At 48.9% G+C, this 17,821-nt stretch overlaps 1 protein-coding gene across 2 annotated transcripts; it reads left to right on the forward strand.

Annotated features, from left to right (window-relative positions):
• Positions 1-256: 256 nt before the first annotated feature.
• Positions 257-17,558, forward strand: LOC127225109 (NADH-cytochrome b5 reductase-like). 2 transcript variants are annotated; one of them, XM_051188368.1, is made up of 6 exons: positions 257-587; positions 3,234-3,382; positions 6,129-6,216; positions 9,654-9,794; positions 12,802-13,005; positions 16,183-17,558. In XM_051188368.1, the coding sequence occupies exons 1-6, from the start codon at positions 303-305 to the stop codon at positions 16,384-16,386; spliced, it is 1,071 nt and encodes a 356-aa protein (XP_051044325.1). In that variant the 5' UTR covers positions 257-302; the 3' UTR covers positions 16,387-17,558. The 2 variants fall into 2 exon arrangements, with proteins under 2 accessions (XP_051044325.1, XP_051044326.1); XM_051188369.1 differs by having other exon boundaries at positions 266-587; positions 9,654-9,758.
• Positions 17,559-17,821: the final 263 nt, after the last annotated feature.

A 17,821-nucleotide genomic window follows, 5' to 3' on the forward strand; every position in this document is an offset into this window, starting at 1 on the left:
CTCACCAGTCAGTGGGGGCTTTTGGGCAGGAGAATAGAGAGAGTAAGACACTACCAGCCTTGTTGTCACTGGTGTCCTAGCCTCAGAACCACACTTGAGCTTCTTGCACAGTAGAGAGGGTTTTCTGAAACCAAATCTCCTTCTCTGCTAAGAAAAGATTTATTACACACACACACACACAAAATAATTGTAGGTAGTAAGTATGTCCTGTCTGACAGCAGGTCCCTGCTTAAGCCATCGCTGTCCTTGTAGCCTGGCAGGCCTTGAGGAAAATGTGAGGGATAGAGGACAGAGTATAACCCATGTTTTTCTTCTCCCAGGCTGACAAGGAAGGAGAGCCGGGCTATTCCAGTTGTCCCTTTGTCCATATTGCCCAAGTGCCACTGACAATGGACCAGCAGGAGGACAATGATGCTGAAGGTTGGCTGCAACTGAAGCCCGTGGAGCCCTTGCCCTCCCAGTGCTGTGGGAGTGGCTGCTCACCCTGTGTGTTTGACCTCTATTCCCGAGACCTGGAAAGATGGGAAGCAGCCCGAGCCAGAAATGACAGGAGTCTGCTGAGTGGGAAGCAGTCTCCTGAGACCCAGGTGAGGAGTGCAGAGTTTAATATATCTGTCTGCCCAGTGCACCTGCTGCGGGAAGCCTCCCTTGACTAGACAGTGGAGAGAAAGAAATAGTCAAAATGGAAGCAGATAGATCCAGGGAGCAAGGTCCAGACCTGAAACCAACCTATTCGTAACTATGTGGATTTAATCTAAGCCCCTTAACCGCTTGAAGCCTTAGTTTCCCATCTGTAAAGTGGACCCAGGTATTTATAATGTTTAGCACAGAACCTAATAATTTCACTAAACAAATATCCATTGAATACCTGTTTGTCGTCGTTAGGGTTTACTATTGCTGTGAAGAGACACCATGACCACAGCAACTCTTAGAAAGAAAACATTTACTTGGGGTGGCCTGCTTACAGTTTCAGAGGTTTGGTCCATTGTGATCACGAAGGGAAGCATGGCAGCGCGCAGCCAGATGTGGTGCAGGAGCTGAGAAGGTAGCACTCTCTGCTCCAGGAAGCTGACTGACAGTCACACTGAGGGAAGCTTGAGCAAGAGACCTCAAAGCCCGCCCCCACAGGGACACACTGCCTCCAACAAGGCCACACCTCCTAATAGTGCCACTCTCTTTGGGGGCCATTTTCCTTCAAACCACCACACTGTTATATGCCCAGGTCCTATAAGCCATTGAGGATCTGTGTTAAGCAGGACAGAGCAAACTAACATATGGTATTATATCTAGGTAGTAAAGGGGTACAGCCCTTACTCAGTTTTCTCTGGAACTCACTGACTTCCTCTTCCTTTCTTAACTCAAAAAGAACTTCATACATTTCATGAATAGTTACATGTTCAGTATATAGTGGCTGTACTCACAACAGAAAATCAGGTGATATTGCAAAAATGGCAGATTTCAAAGTAATAGCTTTAACTTTTAAATTGCGATGAGGTAATAATAATAGATCACATTTCCATAGCAATTTACATTTGATGAAATACATATACAAAGCTAGGTGTAGTGGCACACTCTTTTAATCCCAGCCCTTGGAAGCTAGAGGCAGGAGAGTCAGGGACTCAAAGCCAACTGTGGTCTAGTGAGTCAGGTCAGTTTGAGCTATATGAGATCCTGTCTCAAAGAAGACAAAAAACAAACAAGCAAAAAAACCCAACCACCACCTATGTTATTTTCTCTTACCGCTATAACCTCATAATGCTACCAGATGAGTGGCCTCTTGTTACATAATAGGAAACCCAGCCCAGAAATAGCAGCTAGGTCAATCTCAGTGTCCTGACTTCAGCTTGGTGTTCTTTAGCCACAGACAGCTCTGACAGGGTTCTTAGCAACTATGACTGATGGGGTGGGGGCAGGGGTGAGGTGGAGAGTGTCTGGGACACCAAGCCTGTTACCACTGAGACACTGGTTACTAAGATCCAAGATTGGTGCCATACCCAAACCTCATACAGGTAAGATAAGTACAAACATTATACATGAGAGAGAACCAGGCAGTGGCACATGCCTTTAATCGCAGTTCTTAGGAGGCAGAGGCAGGAGGATCTCTGTGAGTTCCAGATCCACATGGTCTGCATAGCAAGTTCAGGACAGCCAGGGCTACAGAGATGAACCCTGGAGGGGTGGGGATTCCAAGGGGCACAAGGAGGGTTGGGATGGTAAGGACAGTGTGCTGAGTCACAGAAGATGTGGATTGGAGTCCCTCCTCCCTGCTGACTTTGAGCAAGATAAGCAGTTAGATTTGGATTAGAGACTACCAGGCCATGATCATCTGTAGCAGCCTTTCTCTGTCTGCCCTCACGGCTTCTGTGATATCTGTCACAGATTTCAGGCACCATACTGTAACTCTGTAATTCTCATTTCCCCAAAGGAAGTTTACTAAGTTCCCTAATGGGGACTACATATTATAGGCACAGGTTAACTAAAAGGCCAAACCGTTCCCCCTTTTCCTATCTCTTAGAAGTCAGAGACAACATGTATTCCAGGCTATTCATCAACACATGACAGGAACCTCCCCTTTTTCTCTGAAACCTGTAAGAGGGAACTCCCTCTTAGCCTCAAGGGCCTGAATTTTCTTTGGAACCCTGCCATATTATCTGTCTGGTATCAATGACTCTTCCAGTTAATCTGTCCTCAAAGGACTACCTACCTCTGTTTTTCTCCCGAAATCCAAGACCCGAGACCTTTTATAAGCTACTGCCATTGGGCCTCAGTTTCCCCATTTGTGACACAAGGATGCTGGATTGGGTCTCTAAGGCTCTAGCAGTTTTTTAGCTCTGCAGATCTGGGACTTAACGGTCTGCAGGATGAGCATGTGTTTGGTACACTGGAGTGAGTGTTTTGTGTAGAGGGTATAACTTGAACAATGAAGATCTTGAGGTGGACAATGACAGGAGGCCTTGGGAGGAGGATTGGAAGTCTGCCGTCTGTTCTGTGGCAGGTAAATGAAGCTTGTGGTTGTCTGCTGCTCCCTTGAGTGTAGGCTGAGGAGTCTATGCTTGGTCCTGGGGTTGTGGGGAGCTACAGAAAGCTTAAGAGCAGGATGAACTCCATGTGCTGTGGATAAACGGGAAGCAAGGTAGGGCCAACTCTCTGTCACATCAAGAGATGGCTCTCATGGGGGAAAGGATGTGTGTCCCTTAGGCTGGACCTCTAGAAGTCATCTTTTCCTGTTGCAGAGCTGCTCCACCAAGCTGAGTCTAGAGACCTTCCTGGCCTTTCGCATCAGCGCCATAGAGAAACTTACCAAGGACACCTATCATGTCCGGTTTACACTACCGGGGAACAGTCAGCTCGGCCTGCATCCGGGGCAGCACCTCATCCTACGGTACAGTCAGGAAGTGGGAGGACCGGTGTCTGCTTCTCTGCTTGCCACTGACCACCTGAGCAGCCTGGGGCAGCTTGCTTGACCTTTCCTAAGCCCTTCCTTGTTTACCATCTTCAGGATAGACACAGGATAGAATCAGGATCCTTGACATGGAACTCAGTAATGTGTTTTTGTGATAGATAATAACACCAGCACTTTAACTGCACTTCCTAGCCAAGGCACAACTCTTACTAGCCAAGGCACAGTTCTGTCTACTCACATTCATGAACTCATTTAACCTTCACAAAATTCTGGCTGGTAGGTACCATTATCATCCCCAGAGGACACTGAAATCAGAGAGGTTCAAGAACTTAAGGTCACAGGTCACAGGAAGTATTAGATGAGGATTTGAAAGCAAGTAGACTGTCTTTGGAGCCAGTGTATTAGTATGGGATGATAGAAAGGACACTATAAAGAAGAGACACTATAAAGGAGAATTAAGAGTTTAAGGTCAGCCTCAGCTATATCTCAAGTCTGAGCTTATCCTGGGCTATATGATATCTTATCTCAAAACAGTAATAATAATAAAAGAAAAAGCAAGTAAGCAAACAAGAAAAGTTTCCCAGTATTATACAACTACCAAGTAATGGAACCCAGATCGCAGCCCAGACAGCTTGGTTGCTGAAATACTTTAGTGTCCTCGCTTCTGAGAGTCCTCCTCTGTGCTTACTTCTGAACTGCTCTGGGTCCCCTGCCTAGTCCATGCCCACCTTGGGAGGGAGACACATCTTTCAGACAGTCAGTCCTGGGTGTGAGGCTCGGCAGAGAGATGAGTACTGCAAACATGGATCTGGAAGATGTCATCACACACCCAGACAGTATTCAGGAACATATGCATTATGTGGGAAGAAAAAAGGACATAAATCTGAACCCCAAGAGTGCTGGAGCTTATGGGGTTGGCAAGATGAGAAGGAGCCAACAAGCAAACTAAGGAACAAACAAACAAGGCATGGCCAAAAGGCAAGACGGAGGGGAACTAGAAAGAGAGCTTACTGCTACTCAGACTGGAGACTGGCCACTTATCTCACACTGGCCCTTGGTATTTGTCTCACACTTGGCTCCTCTGGTCTGTGGCCTGGCTGGCAATCCTTGAAGTTCAGTGTTCCAGCTAGCAGGAGAAGCCACAAGGTAGGAGATATATATATAGATAGATAGATAGATAGATAGATAGATAGATAGATAGATAGTTCATGAATTGGAGTGGCCAGGATCCCCAGCTTCTCTTGTAGGCTGACTCCTCTCCATCCTCCCTACTGCCAGTAACACTCCGAATATATCTGACCATGTCACTCATTAAGACACATTCTGGCACTCCTCATTGCTCCCATAATGACATTCTAATCCATGGCTACCCAACGTCCTTTCCTGCCAGGTCCTCCCTTCCCTACTCCACATATGCCTGTGTCTTAGCCTCAAAATCCAACTACCGGTTCCTGAGTTGCCTGAGTTTGTCCAGCCCTGGAGTTGCTTCTCTTCCTGGCCCCACCTGTCAGGGGCCTGCTCATGCTTGTGTACCTGACTCCAGCAGACTTCTGAGTTCACACATGATAGTGCTCTCTCCCTCTGAGACACATCAGGCTTTACCTGCTGCAGTAGGCGGTGTCCTGCACTTCATATCTGAGCCATGTTCTGTTCTTCTGCATATATTTCAAAACACATCTGACATTCTGTCTAGCCCTTGCATGTGATACACTTGGACAGGGCCTTTCAGTCTTTGTAGACACAAGAGCAGAACTTTTTGCACACAGTAAGTCTAGAGTGTTTGGGTACTCCTAGGAAGTAAGTTGTCAGAATTTCTGTTATTGTTTGGGTTTTGCTTTTGCTTTTTGTTTTTGTTTGGTTTTTCAAGGTCATTATGTACTCCAGGCCAGCCTCAAACTGGTGCTTTTTTTTTCTGCCTCAGCCTCCCAAGTGCTGGGACTATAGGGTGCACCACCACACTCAACTAACTACCTGAGATACTTTGAGGAGTAGGTCCAAACTTGGAGTTGAAGCTGCAGTCAAATGCCAGCTATTCAAGTAGCTTTCCTTCTCTTAGCATTGCAGTCTGCATTTGGGTTTGGTTTTTGTTGTTGTTCTGTTTGCCTTTGCTTTTGTTTTACAAGACATGGTTTCTTTGTGTATCCCTGGCTGTCCTGGATCTTGCTCTGTAGACCATCAGGCTGGCCCTGAATTCACAGAGATCCACCTGCCTCTGCCTCCTGAGTGCTGAGATTAAAGGCATGCACCCCCACACCTGGCTCTGGATGTTTAAAAAAGACTTGTTTTTATTTTATGTGTATACATGTAACTTGAGTGTATGTATGTGTATCATGTGTGCAGTGTCCATGGAAATCAGAAGAAGGTCATACCATAGCCATACCATCAGTGTACTACTCTTTTTTTTTTTTTTTCTGTTATCAGTGCACTTTTTGACATACTATTCTGTCTGATTCCAGTAAAGTCACACAACCAGAACCTAAATGGCTACCCCTACTTTGCAGGAGATGCCGCTGAGGGATTAAGTGACCTGCACAGGTCTCACAAGTAGCATGAGTAGTGGTGAGCTCAGTGCCCTTCCTTCTGCTGTTCCTTACCTGTCCCTTGGTAAGGACCTCTGGAGATGACTGGAACCCACCTTTATGTCCATTAGCCTGGCAGAGGAGGTGCATGGTAAGAGTCTGTTAAATGAGTAACTACCTACTGTCTGTGTGCTTCTCCTTCCCAGAGGTGTAGCAGATGGCTTAGAAATTCAGAGAGCCTATACTCCCATCAGCCCTGTCACTGCGGAAGGGTACTTTGAAGTTTTAATCAAGGTGAGTTGATTCTTGTTGAAGTAAGGTGCTGTGGACTTGGACCTCCCTCTCTAGCTTGATTGGGGTAGAGGGTTTCCAATCTGTTAGGTGGCATGAGAATAGGCTGACTTGAAGGAGAAATAGTTTGCGGGGGTGAGGTGGGAGTGGGGGGGATGGAGGTGGGGGGAGGGGCTCTTCCCTCTCTTTTTCTAAGAAGGGTACTGCTGGCCATTACAGAGAGCATGTAATTGGGAAATCTTAGGAAAGCTTTGCATTACCACCTTTTATCAACCAATGGAAAGAGGTGCTGAGCTGAGAAGAAGTGGGAGCAAGTTCCTGCACCTCTGTGTGCTGGCACCCGGGTCCAGCCTGGCCTGGACGGACCAAGCCCAGGACAGAGTGATCAGATCAACTCAATGCAGCTTGATGCTAGTAGTGACAGAGGAGGACCGGCCCAACTCAGGGCAACTGGCATACAAGGAACTCAGGCCCGGCTTCCTGGTAGACACTATGTGTTTAAAGGCTGAGAAACAAGAGGAATAAAGGAAAAGAGGTCTGAGAGCTGGGAGCAGCACAGTAGAAGGTAAATGAATTGGGGAAAGTGTTCATCCAAGCTTAGAAGGGACAGGATGCCAGAATAGAAAACTGGGCACCAAGACTCTTCAGACAGAACTAACCCAACATCCTCTCTCTGGGAGATGGGCCGCAAAGGAGGAGTGTGGATTGACCAGACACAGGGAAGAGTGACAGGAAACAGAGGTCTTCTGGGGACTGTATTCAGCTCAAGTGGTAGAAGAGGATGCCTGTGGGGCAGCTGGGCCGGTAGAAGAATTGTCAGAGATGAGTGAAATGGGTTGGATACAAAATGCCCTGTAGACCCAAGATCTTAGCAATAAATTACAGCCATGGAGGCGGAGAATGAAGAAACTAAGTAGATTGCTTTTCATGGACCCACTGACCCTCTGACATTTGGCTTCCAGCAAGTGCTGCTCTGTGCGCTCAAACCTGCTATAGCTCTGCTTGGTATGGCCAACCTTGTAACACCATGCTGTCACCTACAAAGTCCATGCTCCAGAACAATTGGATCGACAAACAAACAAACCCCAAAACAAAAATAAGTTTTCGATTTTGTGCCAGGCCACTTTGACAGCTCTCCTTATCTGCTTGTGGCCACAGGCCACGGGTTGACATGCCTGCAAGTGAGAACATTTCCCTCGTGGAATCCTAGGAAGGACAGCTTCCGTATCCAAGCCTCCTTGCAAGGCTGTGTCGTTATCCTAGCTCATTGGTCAGCAGGCTGAGGCCCAGGAGGACCAAGGTGGAGGAAGGAGTGTCGTGGGTGAGCAAGCCCCTGACTCTGAGGCCCAGGGCTGCCCCGGGCTCCCACTTCCCTGCCTGCCTGCGTAGCCCGAATGTTTGTTCCTTCCCGCATAAGCCTGGACGAGCTCCCTTCTGCACACTACTGTTTGTCTGGGAGATTCCACAAATCCTCTCCAAATGGCCTGCTTCCCTGTGCTGCTTGTCTAGGGTGCTTCTGCTGAGAGGATAAGCCTGGAGACAGTTCTCCAGAGCAGCTGGATCCCTCCCAGCTGCAAGGCTGATTTCCTCCTTCCGAGAGGTTTCTCATTATCCCTAAGCCGCTGGCTGGGAAGAGCTGGAAATGTCTTTGCAAATTGGGAAGGCAGTGGGAATTTGTGGGTTGACTTTCCCAGGAGGAAATGAAGGAGGGCTTTTTTTTTTTTTTTTTTTTTTTTTTTTTTTTCAGACACCTGCTGGGCACTGATTACACTGCTTGTAACTAACTCCTTTCACATTTTCTCATTTCAACTCATGACCTCAAGAAGACCATATTATCCCTACTTTTAGCAACAAAGAAACTGAAACTGAAAAGCCTCTTGGGTGGTAAGACAAAAGCTGGGTTAGTTCTGTTGAAGGTTTACTCCAGGCCAGGCTGGATGTGGCGCTGTTCCTTTGGTGGTGTTGTGTCATGGGGCATCTGAGGCCGTAACTGGGGTCCTCTTTGTTTCTTTGTTTTATGTGTTTGGATGTTTTGTCTGTATGTATTTCTCAGAGTATCTGGTTCCCTGGAACTGGAGTTACAGACACTTGTGAGCCACCATGTGGGTGCTAGAAATCCAACCCAAATCCTCTGGAAGAGCAGCCGGTGCTCTTAACTGCTGAGCCATCTCTGCAGCCCCCATAGCTGGGGTTTTTACTTTTCCCAAATTGGGCCCAGAAACCAAAATGTCTTCCCACACAGCTTCCGGTAACCCCCCCCCCTTCCCAGGGCTCTCCCAGGTGAGTGGGGATTTCCTGTGCCTTGTGCAGCTGGTGTCACCCACAGCTAGTAACAGAGATGGCTGAGGACGCCCAAAGGCAGTTCTGACTACCAAAACCTAGTCTCTCCTTCAATCCTGGACACATCCCAACCACCCTTCCAGTTTTGTCTCTCACTGTTTCCCTGAGTCTGCTCCTCCATGGCTGTCTGATCTTCCCAAGAGACCTCGACTCTTTGTGCTACTGACCATGCTGCTGCAAGTTCCCAGATTCTCTTTGCATGTCTTCCCACCTTCTGGGAATTCAGTTTGACCAAGTGCATGTGTCTCCGCCTCCAAGAAAGCCAACCTTCCTGCTCCATGGGCTCAGGCTCCTCTTTATGGAGTGCAAGGCAGTATCTACCTTGTTTATGTCTGAGATGTGTATACACATTGTTCCTTCAGAGGAAGCCTGACTGGGTAAATGGATTGACTAGGATATTTATTACTGACTGTTCATGGTTCAGGCACTGGATGTCTTCATGGTGTTTCAGGTCTTACTATGTGCCCTGCTACCCCAGCATGGTGCTCAGAACAGAGCAGATAGGCCCTGTAGATGGCTCACTCACTTAGTAGTCATCCCACCAGGAAGTGGTGAAGAATGAGCTGGAAACAGTGTACAAATATACTTGGCTTAACCTGCCTGAGATTGCAGAATTATGAGTTTATTGCTGAGATTTCAGAATTAGGAGGGTTTTCAATAAAATTAAGAATCTTTTGCATCTCTTAGAAGACTCTTAAAATCTGGCAATATTTGCCCCCGACTAGCACCTGCAAAATAGCTTCCCCATTAGAAGGAACAACCCTTGGAAGACTGTTACCTTTTTGACACTGAGTGTTAGTTGCCTTTATTCACTACCCAGTTCTTTATTGGGCTGCATTTCCTTCATGCTCTCCTCTGGCATTTGGGTGTGAGACCTTGAAGTGGGTAGGTCCATTGGAGTCTCATCTCAGCCCTACCATCCATCTTGTGTAGGTAGATGCCAGTGTGGATGATAGCTCAAACATGTAGGGTGCAGAGGAAGACAAGCTGAGAGTCCCTCAGGAGATGCTGATCATGCAGAAGGAATTCCAAATGTTGGATAGGGAGGTTTGCACAGCAGTACATGCTTCCCACTGACTGTTCCCTGTGTTTGCACCAAGTGCTATCAGACTGGGCTGATGTCCCGGTACGTGGAGTCCTGGAGAACAGGAGACACAGCTTCCTGGAGAGGACCTTTTGGAAGCTTCTTGTATGAACCAAACAAGGTCAGTCAGTCCTTCAGTCCTGAGGAGCTTCGCCAGGTGGGTCTCCTGGCCATGAGTTCCCTGTTCTAGGCTATGGAAGTGCACTACACTGTTCTTCCAATGCTAAAACCCAGCACCCATGTAATTTTGGGTTTAGACAAGGGAGGGGATAGATAGGCCCTAATAAACAAAACTGTCCACTTTACTCCCAAACTGTTGGTAGCTGCCTGTGCTTCAGAAAATCAGCCTGAGTACTGGGTTCAGGACCCCAATGCCCTCTGACTCTCATATACTGTTCCAGTTGCCCCTTCTCTGAAGCAGCCCACACCCACTGCTGAGAGCTGAGTACTGAGACTGGAAGTCCCTTGCCCTCATCGCCACAGCATCCTTGGATCTTTGTCCAGCTTTCCCAGAAAGAACTGGTAATTTCTCTTCAGCTATCTCATGCCTGGAAGAAGTCCAATAATATGTATCAGGAGTCTTGAGAACCCTTTGACCCACTAATTCCATTTCTGGAAGTCTATACCAGAGAGAGAGAGAGAAAGAGACAGAGAAATCAAACTCTGCTTCTTGTTCATGTATTAGTGACACTTTTATTTATAATAACAAAAGACTAGAGGCAACTGAGTATCCAACAAAGGGAACAGGTACTTGATAGAACATTCTCCTAGAGATTGAAGTTATGTTTTTAATGATGCGCTATGCTTATGCTTATAAGAGCAAGTAACAAGTACTAGGCACAAAACAATATACACCCAATAGGGAAACTAACTTAAAATGTACAGAAAAAAATGTATATGGAAAATGTATGAAATGTTAGCAGGTTTTGGTGGGGGAATTATGGGCAATTTTCATTTTCTTCATTATACTTTCCAAATTATCTGGAATGAACACCTATTACCTTTATAATTAGGAAAACAAAGCAAAACCAAACAAAACAAGTGGAAAATAATGAATCATGCTTGCCTTGCCATTCTTTTTTGTTTAATTTAAAAATAGCTTGTATTGTATTTTGCCCTTATTATAAATGCAAAACATGTTCTCTAACCAAAAAAAAAAAAAAAAAAAAAAAATCAGAGGCAGACAGAGAAGAATGCACCTGCAAGCCATTCCCCAGACACCACCTCACGTCCTCACTTCCAAACCCTCTCCCTCACACCCACACATGGCATACATACAAACACGTACATGCACACATGTGTATGAGCATCATGATACTAGCCCTGTCAGGATTGGGTGTATCTCGGTGTAGACTGCTTGCCTAGCTCTTGTAGGGCCTGTGCTCCACCTCCAGAATCACAGGAAACACATATCCCCATGCACACTGCCAAATCCATCTGTACCTCATCCTCTGTGCAGGCTCTGGCTGTAGCACATGCTGTGTGTGGTAGCTCACTCAGCCCTCACAACAGCTCACGGGTGATTTGCCCCTCCCATCTTACACTTGAAAGTGTATGTGTTATCACTCTAAAGCAGTGTTCTGGTATTACCCATGGTTGGCCCTGCATTCTGTGTGTCCCCAGATCCTTGAGAGCAGGGTGTGGGTGTTGTTTCTTTTCTTAGCAAATGGCCCTCAGACCTCCTTCCCCTTGAGGGAGCCTTCCAGTGCCTGTGACCTGCATCTTGGGGACATCAGAGCCTTTTTTTTCACCCAGGTCTGCAGCAAAGGGGCAGGGAAGTGTCCCTTGTTCAGATTGGCCACCAGTGCTTTGCCAGGGCCTGCTTTGCTCCCTGAGAATGCTCAGGTACACAGCCCCTTGCCAGTCCTGCTCTGTAGATGTCTTGTTAAATCAACCATACAAATGTCTGTGCCTTCCTGCCACAGGCAGACACTAGCATCTGTTCAGGAGGAGACAGGTAGCATTTACCAGTGTTGCACTAGGAAGACACAAGGCACTAGGGGGACAGGAAAGGAAGAGCCCCCACCCCAGCCCTGCTCGGGGAAGGCTTCCTAGAACACTACCTGAGCAAGGATGAGAGAAAAGGAGGGGTGAGGCGGGTCAAAGACCTGGAACTGTGGGGACCACGGTTGCAGGACCAGGTGATCCAGCCCAGGAGCTCAGGCTTAAGAAGGGGGAGAACTGAAATGATTAACCCTCAACTTCATACCTCATCCAGTCCTCATGGCGGTTCTGAGACAGGAGCTATTTTAGGAAAATGCTCTCATTATTGTTTCCCACCACTGAAGAAATTGAGGCTTGTCAGGGTCACATGGCTGAGATTTATACACTCAGGTCTAACCTCTAGAATGAAAAAGGTGAATATTTTTCAGTGTGGGTCAGGCATTAACCTTTAAGAAACTGACTTTGAGAACTGGTCGATGGTGCCGCATGCCTTTAATCCCAGCAGAGGCAGAGGCAGAGGCAGGTGAGTTGAGTTTGAGGCCAGCTTAGTCTACTAAGTGAGTCCCAAGACAGCCAGGGCTACACAGAGAAAAACTTAACTCGAAAAAACAAATAAGAAAGAAACTGACTTTGAAAAGGTCTGTCCTTTTATTTATTTATTTATTTATTTTAAGAAACCTAGAAACAGGACATGGGCTCACTGAGGAGGGTAGACGGTACTAGGTCTCTTGGGCAGGAACTTAGCTTATAGTGCCATGCTAGGCACATGTATACATCACTTCATTTAGTTCAGAGAAGAGAGGCTCGGGGTTCTAGACTAGGGTCCTACGACCTTTGTAGAGCTCCCCAGGGTCAGAGGATGCAGTCCAGAAGAGCAGGCTGGGATAGAGTCAGGAGGGGAAGGGCTTTGGAAACAAAGGAAGTGGCTTCAGGAGGAGATGTCCTTGTCAGCACAAATATGTAACCAGAGAAATGCTAAAAGGCAGCCAAGCCCCTTTCAGGTTGGGCTACAGTGTAGGGGCCGCAGAATCCCATAACCTGTGTTTTGCAGGCCTTGCCTGCTGCTCACAAACCAGGTGGCTTCCTGCACCCAGGTGAAGCATGGCGGAGATGACTGGGGCACTTGAGAAAGGCATTGCTGCCCAGCTTAGCCATGAGGAGACCCACAGAAGGGCAGTGTGTGAGACCCCATCATCTACTGTACTGTCCATTCTCTCTAGTATGGTGAACTCCTCATGCTGGCAGCCGGCACAGGCCTGGCCCCTATGGTGCCTATCCTGCATAGCATCACTGACAATGCAGATGACGAGACCTTTGTCACCTTGGTTGGCTGCTTCAAGACCTTCGAAAGCATCTACCTGAAGACCTTCCTCCAGGAACAGGCCAGGTTCTGGAACGTGCGAACCTTCTTTGTCCTCAGTCAGGTGAGCCCAGGGTGAGGGCTCCCTCCACTAAGAAGCTGCATTTGCTCAGGATTGGCTGTAGCTCAGGATTGACTATGTCCTGTGCTACATTCCCAGTCCCAGGTGCTCTGTGTGGAAGGTAGGCATTGCCAAGTCCATCATACAGAGGAGGAAGCGTGTTTAAGAAAGTGCCGGGCCAAGGTACATGCTTCAGATGCAGGAGCCAGGACGGGCCCCATGCTTCCCACTCCTGAGCTTCAGTTTGTAGCTGTTGTCCTCAGCTGTGTGCCACCCACCTCCTGGAATCGCTTGTGTGGCCCTGGGACCTGAATGTGGATTCAAGGCTAAGAATGTGGGTTCACACCTGGGATGTTCAGCACGAGGCCAGGCCCAGAGTACTGTCAGCGAACTGTCGGTTTTCCAGCTGAAAGCCACCTATGTTCTATTTCCTGTGTCCTCATCCTCCCAGCTCCTGCCATAGCGATTTGTCTCAAGCCAGGCCTTCCATCACCATTGCCCATCTGCTTTCTAGAGGGTCTGGTTTTACTTCTTCCTGTACTCCTTAGGTTGGGGTTCCGTGTTGCCTGCCCCTGCCCCCCATCTCCTTTTGTTTGAGTGTCAGCCATATAGTCCTGTATTGCAGATACTCCCTCCTCACTTTCCTTTTTGAGATATTTCTGGAAAATCCCTGGCAGTTTATATGATCCTCGATGTTCTGGCAAGGTCCAAGAAACTGGATTGCTCTCCCCTGAAGAGCTTTGTAGAGCCATGGTGGAAAGCTCTCAGACATGCACATGGGAGGGTCTGTTTGGTGAACATTAACAGCATCAGGAAGTGTCTGACACAGGGCATGAAACAGGAGGCTGGTGTGCGGCCGAGGGCATGAGGGAAGGCCACAGGCCAATATCACAGCAGCCCCACAAAAGCGTGGGCCAGAAAGGGGAGCCGATCACAGGCACCTGGCAAACTCACCTGGCTGCTGGCTAGCCCCGTTTCCCTCTGTCCTCAACCAAATGAGAGATGTCAAGGTGAAACACTTCCTGTCCTTGAGGCGCTTACCTGTCTGCAGAGACAGGTAGGCATGGCTGTCTGCCTTAGTTGTCTTCTGTTACCGATGAATACCATGACCAGAAGCAACATGGAAAAGGAAGGTTCGTTGCAGCCTTCAGCTGTAGGTCCATCTGGGATGGAAGTCATGGCACAAACATGAACCCAAACACAGGAACTGAAGCAGAGACCATGAAGGATTGCTGCTTCCTGGCTTGTTCAGTTTGCTTTCTTATATACCCCAAGGCTCCGCTCAGAGATGGCACCACCCACAGTGAGCTGGCTCCTTCCACATCAGTCAATTAAGAAAAAGAGCTGGTGTGATTGCACACACCTTTAATTCTAGCCCTTGAGAGCCTGAAGCAGGCAGATCTCTATGAGTTTGAAGTCAGCCTAGTCTATATAGTGAGTTCTAGGCCAGCCAAGGCTATACACAGATCCCCTGTCTCATTATTAAAAAAAAAAAAAAAAAAAAAAAAAAGCCTGGTGTTGGTGGTACACGCCCTTGATCCCAGCACTCTGGAGTCAGAGGCAGGCTTTGTCTGTGAGTTTGAGGCCAGCCTGGTCTACAGAGTTAATTGCAGGACAGGCTCCAAAGATAACACAGAGAAACCTGTCTTGAAAAACAGAATGAGAGGATGTGCTCCACAGGCTTACCTATAGGCCAGTCTGACCTTAGGCATTTACTCACCTGAGGGTCCTTCTCAGATGACTCCAGTTTTAGTGAGCTGACAAAAGCTGCGTACCCTTCAGAGCACTTCAGTCCCCACTTCAGTCTCCTGAGGCTTGCACTGCCATCCTGTCTCCTTTACAGATGTAGAACTCAAAGTTACAAGGTAACCGCAGCAGAGAGTTGGGTACCAGCTGTCGGTCCTGCACAGAGGCCGTTCTGTGTCCATCAGTATAGCACACATACATGCTGATAGGGTGTTTGTCACTGCCGGCCTGCAGGGAGGGCAAGTGAGGCCAGGAATGTTGCAGGAACGCGGTAGCATTTGAGCCTGGACTGGGAGTTATGTTAAAAGTTCACTTTTGGCTCTGCCAGGCTTTGCTGATGCTGAAGGTTGGGCAGGGGAGCGGGCCGGCTGGATAACAGGGATAAGGGGTGACTGTGGTAGCTCTGCTCACCCACACGCACTTGACTCAGGTTGCCTCTCTCCCTGCCTGAGTCTGGCAACAGCATCTTCAGGTCCCCCGACTCCTGCCACTTCCTACCAGCTTGTCCTTCATTCTGCAATGCCTTACTCCTAGCCCTTCACTGGCCCCCACTATTCTGAGGACTTCCCAACCCAAGTGATCTTGACATCTCCATCTCTTGGCCTGCTCTCCCTAAAGCCATGTCCTGGTGCCACTGTCGAGCTTGCAGGTACAATGGCCCTGTGCTTTTCTGACAGCTGCCCTTTGTGCCTGCTGTCGGCTGCCAGGTGTGCTGGCTCCCCGTCCTTCCCCAGTGCCTAACCTTCCTGGGTCTGCTAAGATGGAAGTTCTTCCTGCAGGCTCAGAGCCTCAGGTGGTGCTAGTGTTTCTGCTGCCACGGCCCTGCTGCTCCCATCACAGCATCTACCTATCCACCATTGTTTAAGGGGATCTACCATGACTGAGGAGTAACCAGACTCAGTGCACCTTGGGGTGCACAATTCGGGTAGGGCCAGTGGAACAGAGTGGTTGGGAGAACCAGAAAGTGGGGAGGAGAGATGAGGTCGGTAAGGCCTGCCTGCTGGCTCAGCCGTCAAGGTTCTACCAGGTAGGGAGAGAGTTTGGGGGGAGTGTAGGAAGATCCAGGTCATCAGAGAGTGCCCCTTGACAGCACTAGAGGACCTAGAAGTGGTCCAGACTCCTTAGGGTTGAGGCTTCAAGGCCTGAAAGCACACGGGACACCAGGAGGTCTTGCTCCTCAGGCTTCCACGGGGCTGTGTTCTTATTCTGGTTGGCAGGACCATGGCTCTCCATAGCCCGGGCCTTTATCTCATAGCTCAGAGTCTAGTAACTCAGCATGGCAGTTGTCAGGACTCCCTCTCTAGGGCCTTCTGGATCCTGGCTCCCTAACCCTGAACTAGGAGCTTTTGGTGGAAGGTTCTCTACCATTGCCCACAATGGTGGAAGAGAGCAGAGAACCCCAGGAGTCATGATTGCTCTTTCTTGTCTTCCCAGGAGGTCTCCCCAGAGCAGCTTCCCTGGAGCTTCAGTGAGAAGACCCACTTTGGCCGCCTGGGCCAGGAGCTGGTCAATGAGCTAGTAGCCTGCTGCCGGAGAAAGCCGTTTACTTTAGTCTGTGGTCCATCTGCATTTACTGAGGACATGGCTAGGTGTTTGCTGTCTGCTGGCCTGACTGAGGACTCCTACTTCCTCTTCTAGCCCTAGCCACACACCTTGTACAGGGGCACAGAAAGGAGCCCAGATTAGAATCAGATGACATGGAATCCAGGCCAAACCCTGCTGCTGACTTGCCCAGAGACCTTGGACAATGTCGTCACCCTTGGAATTTCCTTTCCTGTCTGCTTCACAAGGTTTGTCCTTCCCTCCTAGCATCCTGGTGTGTGGAGGGAGGCCAGCAGCAGCCTGGAAGCTAGGGAAGACTGCTCCAAGGAACCCAAACAAATGGAGTCCTGCCGAGCTCAGGGTGGTGGGCATTGGATGGGATAAGGGGTGAGGAGCCTCTCTCATCCTTCCAGAGGGCTCAGATTCGGTGCTAAGAGGATGACTTTGGGGAAAGCTCAGAGCGCTCGGAGGACCTTAACTTCAGTACCTTCCGTGGGTTGACCCTGACTTGCTCCAGGCCTTGGTTAATGACCTGACCGTGTTCTCAAAACAAGGCACTGGATCGTCTCAGTATCAGGGCCAAGTCTGTCCTGCTGTGGTCAGCTGCGTGCTCAGTCTGTCTTTCCTGGCTCAGCAAGCCAGCCCAGAGTCCTTTCCCCACAAAAGAAGAGGGATAGAGGCAAATGCCCCTCCCTCCTGCAGGCAGCCACATAGCCTGTGCCTTCAGCTCGGTGCCCTGGTGACGGTTGCTATGGAGATCTAAAGATAGAGCAGGAGTCAGGAGACCTGGGTCCCTCTCCCAGCTCTGCCCACTGAGTGGCTGCTGATCCAGGCCCACCCAGCCCCCACCCCCACCCCCTCCATCATGCACGGGGCTTGCCCTCTCCAGGGAACTTGCCGCCCCTGGGCATCACGTTGACTTAATGAATTCTGCTTTCCACGGCCTGGGCCCCAGTATGCTGCACCAGCGCAGGCTAGATACAGGCAGTTGCAGACTTCTAAAGCTCCGCAGTGGAATGTTAGAAGCCGAGAGCTGGGAGCCTTCAGGATTAGGCATTTATAACTGTAGAGTTGCAGTCTTTCCAGCTGAGCAGACATTCTGATGCCAGAAAACCCTGTCCAGCAGATTCACTGTTTGAACGGGGAAACCAAGGCCCCATGAGTGACTCAGCCCTGCAGTCTCCCATCTCACCCCTGCTCGTTGAATTTTTGTCAGAAAGGTCTTTGCTGTTCCGCCCAGAAAAATCACAATAAACACACCCTTCTGGGCTGTGTTCACGATACAGTCTCGGTGAACAGCTGGGTGGCAGGAAGTTTTCACACTGAACATCGGGGGCATGGGACCTCTGTTGTGGTTTACAGGGTGTTAGGTGTGACTTCTCAGAACCCATGGTCACAAACACATTAAAGCTCCATGAACATAAGTCAAGACACTTGACTTTGTTTGGCCCGGGTTCTCAGCCTGCTCTGAGACAGTTTTCTCAGGGTCTCAGGCCTGGCATGGTGTGACAGGGCTGAAAGACCCTGACCA

Source organism: Phodopus roborovskii, unplaced genomic scaffold (genome assembly GCF_943737965.1).
Source record: "Phodopus roborovskii unplaced genomic scaffold, PHOROB, whole genome shotgun sequence".
NCBI classification, from domain to species: Eukaryota; Metazoa; Chordata; class Mammalia; order Rodentia; family Cricetidae; genus Phodopus; species Phodopus roborovskii.

Excerpts from the sequence above, each read along its gene's own strand:
- LOC127225109 (XM_051188368.1), top strand. The coding sequence starts at position 303 with ATGTTTTTCTTCTCCCAGGCTGACAAGGAAGGAGAGCCGGGCTATTCC. Across the intron at positions 588-3,233 it reads AGCAGTCTCCTGAGACCCAG|AGCTGCTCCACCAAGCTGAG; the intron begins GTGAGGAGTGCA and ends TTCCTGTTGCAG. Across the intron at positions 6,217-9,653 it reads ACTTTGAAGTTTTAATCAAG|TGCTATCAGACTGGGCTGAT; the intron begins GTGAGTTGATTC and ends GTTTGCACCAAG.